The sequence below is a fragment of the Chrysochloris asiatica genome, unplaced genomic scaffold (genome assembly GCF_000296735.1).
Source record: "Chrysochloris asiatica unplaced genomic scaffold, ChrAsi1.0 scaffold00028, whole genome shotgun sequence".
NCBI classification, from domain to species: Eukaryota; Metazoa; Chordata; class Mammalia; order Afrosoricida; family Chrysochloridae; genus Chrysochloris; species Chrysochloris asiatica.
In genome coordinates this window covers 19,706,108-19,719,573 of record NW_006408546.1, presented here as the reverse complement: position 1 = coordinate 19,719,573, position 13,466 = coordinate 19,706,108, and the positions used below count along the sequence as shown (strand labels likewise).

At 42.3% G+C, this 13,466-nt stretch overlaps 1 protein-coding gene and 1 pseudogene across 1 annotated transcript in view; both read left to right on the top strand.

The window, feature by feature from the left end:
- The window catches only part of SUMF1 (sulfatase modifying factor 1), a 129,402-nt gene that overhangs the window by 70,916 nt on the left and 45,020 nt on the right, over window positions 1-13,466 (top strand). Inside the window, exon 7 of the mRNA XM_006846620.1 lies at window positions 8,025-8,138. Within this exon, the coding sequence (XP_006846683.1) occupies window positions 8,025-8,138 (114 nt within the window). The remainder of the gene's footprint in view (window positions 1-8,024; window positions 8,139-13,466) is intronic.
- LOC102817464 lies at window positions 2,245-2,652 on the top strand (annotated as a pseudogene).

Genomic DNA, 13,466 nt, shown 5'->3' with positions numbered 1-13,466 from the left:
TTTGGTCATGCTTTTTGGTCTCACCCAAGTTGTCGGCTCCAGGCAGTTGAGCCCGGCAGATTCAAAAGTACAGGATTTCTTACTTCCGTTACAAGTTTCATGAGTTATAAGCCTTCAAACTTTTTAAATATTCCTATCTATGTGGTTCCGAGTTTTGGAGGTCTGACCTCAATTTGCCTTGTATTTCCTGTGGTATTGCTGATGGCAAACCTCACAGCATTTCTACCCTAGCCACCATCAAGCCCTGCCTTTTTTATTTTTTCTAATTTAAGTAATCAACTGTTTGGTTGTAAGGAGCTTTGGTAGCTTAATGGCTTACATGCTGAGCTGTTAATCATGAAGTCAGTATTTTGAATCTACCAGTTTGCTCCATTGGAGAAAGATGGGATTTTCTGCTCTCCTAAAGATCACCAGCCCTGGAATCCCTATACAAGGTCACTATGCATTGGTACCAATTCCATGGCATATAACTATCACCATCATTTTGGTTTTATGAAGACTGTTTTAAGTTTAGGACTTAAAGTTTTAAGATTATCTCAGAGAAGTCATTTTGGGAGTTCATCCAGCTTTTATGTCTCTAGAAAGTCTGGATTCCATGAGAATTTGAAATTCTGTTTTGTTTCACCTTACCTCCCTTTTGATCAGACTTCTTCTATAGAATAATTTATCTCAATGTTTAGTAATGATAGCTGAGTACCATCCAGTTCTAATCTCATCTAGAGGAGGCAGTTGTCATGGAGACAGTTAGCTACACATTCCATTTCCTCTTCCTTTTCCTGACTGTCCTCCATTTCTGCTGCTCCAGATCATTAGAGACAAATTTTTACACCTTAACTGGCCACCTGCAAGCTTTTGTAGACCAGAAACTACACAATGAAAAGAAAGAACAGAAGCACTGAACAAGGTATTAGGTCAGTTGGGTTGTTGTTGTAAAGGACCATCGAGATGGTTCTGACTCCGTTACCCTATATAGGATTTCTGTGAGTGACTGGTGGGTTTGAACTGCTAAAATTGCAGTTAGCTTATGAATAGCAGTCCAGTGCCTATTTACAGCAGCACACTAGGTCAGTTAACTAGGACTTTTAATGTGTTGATTGAAAACAGAAATTGTGTAAAACATTCAGAACTTGCTGTGCGTTTAGCACTGTGGTAGACATTGAGAGAGATAAAGAAAAACTCATATGGGATAGATTCCTGCTTTCATAGACTAATTTTTATGCCTTAGGAAGACAATACCTGTCTAGCCAGGTCTAGTTAAAGGAGATAGGGACAAGACACTCATGATTCAACAGTGAGTAATTGTTACCATGACTAATTCAACTCTAAAGGTAGAAGTTTTATAGCAAAAAGGGGTGAGTGGGCGATTTTACAGTCCCAGATCGGAGGACCCTGGGACCATCAAGGTAGAAGAGTGGGAGCGGAGTGTGGGAGCCTACCCAGAGAAGCAGCGATGCCAGAGATGGAGGCAGAGATGATGACATGGAGAGATGGAGCAGCTGAGGACTCTAGGCTCATAGAGGGAGAGGGAGGGAATGTGTGCTGGTGACTGGGGTGTTGGGAGGGATGCTTGCAAGGTGTGTCCTTTGGCTGTTTGAATGATTGTATATTCCTGAGTGTTTTGGTGCACATTTAAAAAACAAAACAAAAACCAGAAGGAATTTCTATTCCAAATACTTTTGAATGATGAAGCATGCTGGGGATTGTAATCATTACAATGAAAAGAATACGACAGGATGAGTGTAAAACTGATGTTCCCCTATGTAAACTATCACTCAATCCACAATAAAAACTTACTACTTATTACTGTTACAGACTACAGCTATTCCCAGCAGTGCCAAAGAAGAAAGATCTGGCAATTTGCATCCGTAAAAGATTGCAACCAAGAGAACCCTATGGAGCAGTTCTGCTCTGTAACACATGAGATCACCATGAGTCAGATCAACTCTGTAGTAACAACTGAAAACAATAAGCTCTATTGAAGCCGACTGATTGCCAGGCCTTTATGTGTGACACTGCTGGGTAGGTTTGAACTGGCAATCTTTAGATTGACTGTTGATCCCAGACTGTGCCAGTCATGTATCCAAAAGCACTATATAAATCTTACATTTTCTGAACTTTTGATGCATTTTTGATATATCCGTAGACCTTGAATTTTAGAGTCACAATCTGTGGTTGTTTTTATTTTATTTTCTCTTACTTTAACGATCATTTAAAAACCAAGTGCTTGATCAGGGACTTGTCAACATGGGCCACGTTTGCACCAAAACCGTGAAGAAGGCGGCCCGGGTCATCATTGAGAAGTACTACACTCGCTTGGGCAACGACTTTCACACCGACAAGCTCGTGTGCGAGGAAGTCGCCATTATTCCCAGCAAGAAGCTCCGCAACAAGATAGCAGGATATATCACTCATTTGATGAAGCGGATTCAGAGGGGCCCCGTGAGAGGTATCTCCATCAAGCTTCAAGAGGAGGAGAGAGAAAGGAGAGATAATTATGTTCCTGAGGTTTCAGCCCTGGATCAGGAGATCATTGAAATAGATCCCGACACTAAGGAAATGCTGAAGCTCTTGGACTTTGGCAGTCTGTCCAACCTGCAGGTCACTCAGCCCACAGTTGGGATGAATTTCAAAACACCACGTGGAGCCGTTTGAATCTTTCCACTATGTTGTAATATTTTCAATAAACCTGGGAACACCAAAAAAAAAAAAAAAAAAAAAAAACAACCAAGCGCTTAATCATTTCAGAGCAAGGAAGGGTCAGCTAACTGGAGCTTGTTGGCCAAATCCAGTTTGCTGCCTGTTTTCTTTCTTTCTTTTTAATGCCCATTAAGCTAAGAATAGTTTTACATTTCTACTTAGTTACATTTTAAATTGTGGTACTAGGGGACTTCAGAAACTTCATGGACAAATAGAATTAAGAGAGAATGGGATTTTTCTACAAACTGTTTGGAGCCGCCTCTGTAAACACCTATTAATTTCTAGATTTTGCCTTTTGCCACAAAGTCTCAAATACTTAATATTTGCCTCTTTAAGAATAAGTTTCTGACTCTTGGCTTAAAGCAAATATAGAAATATACATCTGGCATTTATTATGTGGGTTCTTGTTCAGCTTCAGGGATTTTGCTGTCTCTGTTTTTTGGCACTATGTGTTAAGTGTTAAGGTGCTAACATCAGAGTCCGCAGTTAAAACCCACCAGCCATGGGGCTGTCTGTGCCCATAAATTTACTGTCTCAGAAACCCTATGCAAAGTCCCTATGAGTTGGAATCGACTTGGTAGCAATGGGTTTGGTTTGGTTTTATATGTGTTTTATCTCATATAATCTGAAACACTCCAGGAGCCTCTACTATTGCCAAGGGCACACCCTGGGTCCATCGTGCCAGCTGTGCCGCAGAGGTGCAGTATGCAGTGTGTGTTAGGGCCCAGAAGGCAGTGAGCTCTATCTGGGTAGAAGGATGCCAGAGTAAGTGGTGGTGGAGGTCCACAGGGGTCCTGACTTTTAAACTGTCCACCCAACCAAGATGTAGAGGCAAAGACTAACTGGACCATCTATTGCTGATGCTCTCGAAAGTACAGAATTTTATTTGCTAAAGCATAAGAACAAAGGTCTGGGGACTGAAATATTTTCAGCCTTTTTTCAGACTTCTAAATGGGTAAGATGTCCAGCCTCCTGGCATAGAAGTGGGCATGGTATGGAACCTACCATGTCTAGTACGCCTCTTTTGGTAAGCAGAACTAGCACTGTGGAATGAACAGCATGCCCAGTTCAGGTGCCTGATGTGGGATCTCATCAGACCCCAAGAAAGAGCTGATAACAGACAGCAGGACAGTGGCCAGGGAAGTTTGAGTCCACTACCAAATGTTTAACAACTCACCTGCGGATTCTGGTGGCTGAGTGTCCAGTCCACATCTGGCCTCCTGTATCCAGACACGTGAGAGCGACTTGCACGAGAAGACCTCAGCACCTGGGAGCCACAGGTATGCTGTCTGACAAGGAAATTTGCTACCTAAGTCTCAACACTTGGGGCGCAGGCCTGGGTGGGGTTGCAGGCGCAGGTCTTAGTTGTTACAACAAGAACTCAAATGGGAATTCTGAGTGAATTTGAGTGGCCCAAGTGGAGAAAGGTTCGATGTGAACAAAGTGAGCATGAGTCAGTTGGTCCTGAGAGATGATGAGCACCCTGCAGGCGTGAGTGATGGTTCCTCTTGCCCTTGTTTGAATTGCCCCATTGGCTGGTTGGTTCTGTGCCGTGGAGTGGGTTCCAATTCATAGTGACCCTGTACGGGGTTTCTGAGGCTTTAAATCTGTAGGGGAGCAGAAAGCTTCATCTTTCTCCCGAGGAACGACTGGTAGTTTTGCACTGCTGACCTTGAGGTAACCATGACGAGGAACTCATTGTATAAGCACCTGACAGTATGAAAAGTAAACGGTGATAAGACTGTATTGGTAGGGAAACCCGATGAATACAAATGGGAAACTCAGGGTGAAAACAGAACACTAACATAGTGTGGGAATTGCAACCAATGTTATGGCACAAGTAATGTATGAATTATTGAATGGAAAACTGATTTCCTACATAGCTTTCACCTGAACCATAATGAAATTAAAAAAAAAATTGTAGAAACAAAGTACAAACTTCAAGAAACTTCAAAAAAAAAACACTAGCGTTAGATAGGAAGTCCTCTTTCCTAGTCTTAAAAGCATTGTGAAATGAGGGCACATGATAGAAGATGAATAAACACTGCCCTTCTTGAATATGGCCACCCTAAGAGTTCTGGTAGCGTAGTGGTTACGAGTTGGGCTGCGAACCACAGGGTCAGCAATTTGAAACTACCAGCTGTTCCACGGGAGAAAGATGAGGTTTTCTGCTCCCAAAAAGATTCACAGCCTTGGAAACCCTGTGCAGGGTTGCTATGAGTCAGAACCGACTCCACTGCACATAACAACAACAACAACAAAAGCCTCTATAAGGAGGCTTGGTGGTGCTATAGGGTAAGTGTTGTAGGGTAAGCTAACTGCAAAATTAAGTGGTTTGAAACCACCAGCTGCTCCAAAGGAGACAGATGAAGCTTGTCTGCTCCTGTAAAGATTTGCCATCTGAATTGATGAGTCAGAATTGACCTGGAGGTAGTGAGGGAGAAGAGACTATACATTCTTGTATATTACAGCTGCAGGAAACAGTGTATCAGAACTCTGAATCTCCAAAATTTGCAGATTATGCACAAATAAATATATCACTGTGATTGTTTTCCTGTCCTTTTTCTCTGTATGTTTTTTTTTTTTTTCCCTTAACACTTTACTATGGAGAAAAAAATGTATTGGACAGTTACAAATAGTTTTCAGTGCTTGTCATTAAAGATTTAAAAACAAAAACAAAAATGACATGAGCTGCCAAGGAAAGGAGAACCATTTACTCTTCTTTCTTTTTAACTTTTTAATGTGAATTGGGTGAAGGTTTACAGACAAGATCATCAGCTGTACACTCAGCATACAATTCACCTTGTTTCATCTCAGTGATTACAGTCTCCTCTCTGCAACATTTATCCCACTTCCTCCTTGTGGCTACCCATTTACATCTTATTTTTCACAAATGAGCAAGGCAAATATATTTGAGGCACATTTATAAAACACAAAAATACATATTCATTTAAATGTCCAAAGTACAGGTTCTGCCAGCCAGCCTAGAACCATTTACTCATTGCATGTTTTCAGAAAGCACCAAGTTCAGTTTCATACTGAATTTGATGTTTTGAGTTAAAACATTTACCTTGTTTTGAATTAAAACGTTTAACTTGAAGAAATTGCCATTGGAAGCAACTGAGTTGAAGTAGAAACAGTTACCAACAGCTCTCAAGGAACCAATTTGAGAAGCAGGTTCAATAGAGAGAAAAGGAAGGGAATTTAGGCTTAACTCTACCAGTACTTTTAAATTGGTGCTGTTTACACATAGAAGAAAGGAGCTCTGGTAGTGTAGTGGTTACAAATCGGGCTGCGAATCTCAGGGTCAGCAGTTAGAAACTACCAGCTGTTCCGCAGGGGAAAGATGAGGCTTTTTACTCCCTAACGTTAGATCTGTTTTGGAAGAAGTGCAGCCAGAGTGCTCCTTGGAGGCCAGGATGGCTAAGCTTCGTCTCTCATACTTTGGACATATTGTCCAGAGGAAATAGTCGCTGGAGAAGGATGTCATGCTGGGTAAGGTGGAGGGTCAGAGAAAAAGAGAAAGACCCCCAACGAGATGGATTGGCCAGGTGGCATCATTGGTGGACTCAAGTGTGGCAGCGGTAGCGAAGTTGGCCCAGGATCGGACAGTGTTTCGTTCTGCTGTGCATGGGGTCGCTATGAGTCGGTTCCGACTCGATGGGACCTGACAACAACAACAACAACAACGTAAACCCTGTACAGGGTCTATATGGGTCAGAACCGACTCCACGGCACATAACAACAACAACATACATAGAAGGACTCCTGGTATGGCACTGGACTGTGAACCACAAGGTTGGCAGTTCAAACCCACCAGCAGCTTTGTGGAAACTCTGTACTGGGTTGCTATGATTCGTAACTGTGACTCAAGGTACTTAACAGCAACAATACATAGCACTCACTGGGTGGTGCAAATGGCTAATGGCTTACTGCTAACAAAAAGGTTGGAAGGCTGTGCCCACTAGACACATCTCAAAAGAAAAGCCTGGTGATGCATTTACAAAAACTCAGCCATTGACAAGCCTGTGGAACATAGCTTTACTATGATGCAAGTCAGTCAGTGTCCTGGAGTTGGAATTGACTTGAAGGCCAATTGTTGGCTCACGAAAGGAATGAGAGTCCGCCGCAGCTGTTATGCCTTTCTGGGAGTTTTTGGTTTGGGTGGGTTATCTCCCCCGTCCCCATTAAGCTGCTGAGGCTTTGTGTCTTGTTGAATCCCTTGCTGCCTTCAATGGGTCTGTACAGATTTTACTGAATTCACTTCTCAATCATGAGTGCTAATTACAGAAGCAGAGTGCTGAAATTCTTCAGCTTTCCTCCTCTTCTTTGAGGTAAAGCTTTTTCAGAGTGACTTCAGACCTTTGATTGAAGTGCTCTGAATTACCCAAGCATCAGCTACTTCCATATTTATGTGTAGACCTGAAACCTTCAGAAGCTAAATGGAAATGACTTATAATTTACTCATTACTTCATTCCTGCCTCATTAGTATGGAAAAAAGAAGGAATTTACAAATATATATGTTTTTTAATTCTGAAGATTATTTGATTTTTATTTTTTTTGCTTGATGTTTGAGAATTTTCATGAGAAATTTTGGGAAAAAATTTGAAGTCGGTCACTAAAATCACCAAACTACGCTTCCTGTTGTTTATAGTTAAAGTTTTTACTCTTGTGTTCCTCCCTCCGTCCTCTTCTTAAAAAGCCTTAACACACTTTGGTTTTGTGACTATGAAAGACTGTGTGGCAGACTGTCTGACCTGCCTTTGAAATGTGATAGAATTTCTTGCTGAAGAACTTGTATGGTTTGCCTCAGAATTCCTGAATGCTTGATAAGGAGGTCACATTTTCTTTATAAAAACAAGTCCCTTCAGTGTTTTAATGACAGTAAGTGAAGCTTACAGATAAGGTGGTAAGTTGGAGGGGCCGGTAGAGAGAAGCAATTGACTTAGGTTCTCTCAGTGTGGCCTGCAAGGGTCAGCTCTGGTGACAAGATTTCACAGGAAACAACATGATATTGCATTCAAATTCTGCCACATACTGCCAGATAGAGTTTTGATTTATGATCAATATTCATCTCCATTAGGAATAATTTTGCTAGCTTTCCTACATGTAACAAATTCTACTTTGGTGCTTAATCTCTTAAAAACCCCAAACCCAAACACGCCTCTTATTGTTTGCATTGGCCAAATTATAGTTTGACTGTTGGAATGAAAATTAATATTCATTCACACTTTGAAGTCCTAGCACGGAATGCATTTTCACACTGAAGAGACTTTCTAACCATGGTGAGTATTTATTTGACAGCAGGCCACCTTTTTGTTTTTAGGTGGATGCCTTCCCTCCCAATGGTTATGGCTTGTACAACATTGTGGGGAATGTGTGGGAGTGGACTGCCGACTGGTGGACCGTTCATCATACTGCTGATGAAACACTTAACCCGGTGAGTTTCCTTCTCAGAGCATCTGTCTTGGACAGGTAATGTCCATTCCCTGAGAAATCTGTGGGGTTTTTTCTTGGCATTAATCTCTGGCATGTTGGAAATGTAGTGCTTAAGTGTGTGTCCCCAAGGTGCATCTGGGTGAACAGGCAGGTGAGCAAGCAAGTATCAGATGATCACTTGGAAATTTTCACTGTTAATTTGTACAGGTTAATGCAGCAGGTAGAATTACAAGAATTTTGTGTGCTTCTGAAGCGTATTTATATATCCTTGAAATCACGAATGGGATGTTCCCAAAGTGACACTAAGCACATTTCTTGTTTCATTCTCAAAGCATTTGTAAAGAAAGGTCTGTGAGCGTATTTGTACCACTAGACGTGTGAGGAGGATAACTATTGGAGAGAATTTGCTTTCACTTCAGAGACTGTTCATTTTTGTAATTTGCTCGGCTTGAGATCCATAAATAATGATGTAAAATTTTTTAATGTTTTCTTAGTAACCTCTCAGTCCTGGTGTGGCACTGCAGGATAACGCACTGGACCGCAATATCAGTTTTAACTGCTAGGTCAGTGGTTCAAGCTCACCAGCCTCTCCTCAAAAACCCTACATAGGGTCGCTATGGGTTGGAACTGACTCAGTGGCACTTAACAACAATAACAACAACAACTCAGATCTGTTAGATGGTATTTACCCGTACCTAGATGCCAAAGTTTAGATTGGCTGGCTTTGTCACTAGGCCTCACTATTTGGTCAAGATGGTAGATGATAATTTCTGAGTGAATGTTGAGTCACGTAGTATGCATTTTCTGAACCTCTCAGTATGTCAGACACCCTCTACCCTGGGAATCTAAGACATATATTTGTCTAAGTTTTACCTTGTTCTGTAACAGAAAGAAGGTTGACTGCTTTTAGTCTACCAGTATGCCTCCAACACTAAGCTCTCCCAGCAGAATTCATACAAATCAAGAGACTGTGTGTGTGTTCCTGAATGTGTGAACAGATTGTGTGGAAAATATCATGTACAAATCCTATACCTAGCAAAGAAGACATTCGTCAGTCAGATCCAAGAATGTGCAGACTCATATTTATACCCAAACTAGCTAGATGGGGAACTGATATGCTTAATTTCAAACCTTAGCCTTTTGAAAAGGCACAAAGGGTAATGCTAAAGAAAATGGGTTCTTCAGTCTCTCAGTGGAGAGTTAAACAGCTCAGTGTAATTGATGGAATTATCATAATTTAGACTCGGTGCCTCAGGCCATTTTTCAGAGTGGGAATACATTTCAGTTTGATACGCTTGATTTTTCTTCACAGAGTAACAGGTGAAGCTGCTCATGAATAACCCAGAGGCACAGATCTCCTTTCTTGGGTACAGATGAAAAAGCCGATTTCTTCAGAAACTGTCACTCACCTTCATTTCCCTGACAGGGCTGGTGAAAATAGCGGTCAGAGATACCCCTTTCTCTCCACTGGAGAGTCAGCTTGTGAAATTCTTGCTGGGGTTGTGGTTGGGAGATACTTTTCTCTTCTGACACAATGTGACTTTTGCATTTGCTGTCAGAATCAGAAATAGATTTTTTTCCCCCCTCTACAGATACAAGCATCTGCATGTTTGGAAGGAGATGCACAGGCTTCAGAATTCTGTATCTGTCTGACCATCTGGTGTGGAGCTGACTGCTTATTAGCTTTCAGTTTTCTAACTGCTGCTGTGTCTTCTAAGGATTGACAGAAAAATTCCATTTTTTTCTTGTTTTCATTGTTTCCAGACTCTGTCCTGGAAGTTGCCCCTTCTCAGGTGGAATTGTTCTCACTGTAGGTTTCTCTTTGTCATTGTGGTCTCATTGCTTGCTGATTTGACAAGGGTGAAATTCGGCAGTCATGAAAACTAAAACCCCAAGACCCCGGAAGCTCATACTTCATCATTCAGGTCTTAACAGCTTTTCTTCATCCCATTCTTGACTGCTAGCGCACAGACGACCATCTCCCGGTTACTGCATCGGCAACCTAGCTGGGTGCCCTGCCTTCACTCTGTTGACTAGAGAGCGTATACAATGATGCCACTCTCCTGTTTAAAACCCTTCAGTAGAAGGACACAGCACACGTTCTGAATATGACTTCGGAGGGCTGCAGTGATTTCATACCTGCTCTCTTTCTAGCCTGAAGGAGCCCTGGTAGTGCAGCTCTGGTAGTGTATTGGGCTGCTAACCTCAAGGTTAGCAATTTGAAACTACCAGCTGTTCCACAGGAATAAGACGAGGCTTTCTGTTCCCGTAAAGATTTACAACCTTGGAAACCCTATTAAGGGTTGCTATCGGTTAGAACGGACTGACTCCACGGTACTTAACAACAACAATCTTTCTAGCCTGCAGGATAATGCACTGGACCACAATATTAGTTTGAACCACAGAGTTGGTGCCTCAAACCCACCAGCCGCTCCTCAGAAACCTTATACAGGGTCACTATAAGCCGGAACCCACTTGATGACACCTAACAACAACAACATCTCTCTAACCACTGTCCTAGTGTGGGGCTGTAGGAGAAGCACTGGACTGCAAGTTTGGCTTGAACCACAGGTCGGCAGTTCAAACCCACCAGCCACTCCTTGAAAACACTATACAGGGTCGCTGTGAGTCAGAACTAGTTCAGTGGCACTTAATATTTTGTTAGCTGCATTCTTTTCTTCTTTTTGAAATATTTAATTCTAAAATATTACAGAGAGGTAGCAAGTACAGGAAACAGTGTAACAAACACCTACCGACTGATGGCACAGTAGGTAAGCGCTTGGCAGTTCAGACCCACCATTTGTTCTGCAAATAGTAAAGATGCAGCAGTCTGCTACTGTAAAGGTTGTTGTTGTTAAGTGCCGTCGATTTGATTCCGACCCACAGTGACCCTGTATAGGGTTTCCAAGGAGCAGCTGGTGAGCTTGAACCACCAACCTTGCAGTTCAAATGACTTTGCAGTCTGACACATTAACCCACAGCGCCACACCAGATTACAGCCTTGGAGACCCTATGGCACAGTCCTGCTCTGTGTTTTTGGGTTGCTACTCTGCAGAATCCACTCAGAAACAACAGGTATGGTTTTTCTGATTATTCAAGAATTTATTATATTTACTTTAAATTTCTCAAACAAAGAAAAAGAACCGAAACAATTCACCCTGTCAATACTTGGTATTGTAGGCATTTTACAATGTAAGACATTCTGGGTAGTGTCAAGTGAAAGCTCACTGAGATTAAGTCTGAATCTGTTAACTCCAATACCTGGCTGTCTTGTGGAGCTGCTTTTGGTGTCTGTTCTTGGCTTTTGCTCATCTCATGTTTTCTCATTGAGTCTTATTTTTGACTGAATACTTAAAGGAACGCTGGTAGCGTAGTGGTTATGAATCGGGCTGCAAACCTCACGGTCAGCAGTTTGAGACTACCAGCTGTTCCGCGGGGGAAAGATGAGGCTTTCTGCTCCTGTAAAGACTTACGGCCTCGGAAACCCTGTATAGGGTCGCTATGAGTCGGAACTGACTCCACGGCACATTACAACAACAACTTGATATGTGTAAAAAACTGTAAACATTACTTAAGGTCTTGATAGTGTTTTCTCTCCTTAGGAAGGTTTTATCTTTGTTTCTGGAAACTTCTAGGCTAGGGGCACAAGCTAGCTCAAATTGGCTTTATCCAGTCAGGAATTGAGATGATTTGAAGCCAAGCTTCAGGCCCTCTAAGGGCTAATCTGTTTCCAGCTTACCCTGATTGTAGTTCTGCAGGTGCCAACTTAAAGTCTGGGGCTTTTAACCTAGGCTTCTCCACCTTAGGGGTTCCTGAACTCTTGTTTTTTTATGCCTAGAAAATACTGAAAGTTCTGTTTACCTTCTCAGTCTTACACTCTGCTGTTTGAATCAATAGACCTCTGGGGTCAGTTGAAAAGCAGGCTCACCTCTGTGGGCTTCCTTTTCCTTTAAGATTTTGTTTGTGTAATTCCTCACAGCTGTGATAGGTCTCATTTGCTCTGATAAATACCTATTTCCAGTAAAGTATTTGTTTTACTAAGGAGCTCTGGTAGCGTAGTGGTTACGAGTCAGGCTGATAATCTCATGGTCAGCAGTTTGAAACGACAAGCCGTTCCGCTGAAGAAGGATGAGGCTGTCTGTTCCCATAAAGATTTACAACTGCGGAAACCATATACAGGGTCACTGTGAGTCGGAACCGACTCCACGGCACACTACCCCTCCACCATCCTTTGCTTTACTTTCCTAATAGACCATGTCACGCCAGCGCCTAGCAAAGAAACCGGTGTATAATAGTTTGCCCTACAGTTATTGTTATTAAGTGCTGTCAAGTTGACTCTGACTCATAGCAACCCTGTGTAGGGTTTCTGAGGAACGACTGGTGAGTTTTGAACCACCGACTTTGCGGTTAGATTCAAACTGACTTTGTGGTCCAGTGCTTATCTTCCAGCACCACCCCAGGACTCCTGGTCGAACCCTACAATGAACAAAGCCAATTCCAGACACCTAGAATTGGGGGAGTTGGAACAGTATTTTCTAGGTGTCTCAGAAGCAAAGGCAGATTCAAAACAAAGGCTGATTGTGTGCAGGGAAATTTTTGAACCCAAATGTCCATGTGATTAATAAACGTCTCAGTCATGGAACTTACCTCTTTAGTGTTCTGTATTGTGGTAGCTCAAAGACTAACTCATTATGGGAAATGTTTTTAAAGCTGCTTTGGAGAACTTGGGGAAAAGTAATGTCTTCTTATGCCACAGCTCTGCAATATAGGAAATAACTTGCTCTTGTTTGTGACTTTTCAGGGAGCAAAAGTTAATCATTGGTTTTTGTTTTATGGGTCAGTCCTTTGTGACAAAAGCAAGTTGTAGAGATGACAAGTGTGCTTTACTCACAGCGTCCTCGGGGAGGTGGGAGGCGTGGGCTTCCTGGAGTGGTCTTAGCTGGTGAGAGGTCATGGTGATTGTGTGTGTATGTGTGTATGTGTGTGTGTGTGGCCTCTTGGGGCACTCATGTGAGCATCACCCCCTTCACATAGATGCAATCAAGAGTTTGGTCACTGCTGCTGCTATTGTGTGTGTTAAACAAATCGTCAAAAAATCAATACTTTTTTTCCTCCAGGAACTCTGGTAGCATAGTGGTTACAAGGTGGGCTGCTAACGTCAAGGTCAGTAGTTTGAAACTACCAGTGGTTCCACGGGAGAAAGATGAGGCTTTCTGCTCCCATGAAGATTTACAGCTTCGGAAACCCTGTTACAAGGTCTCTATTAGTGGGAACCGACTCGACGGCACATAACTGCCACCACCCCACCCATCAGCAGTTAGCTAGCTCT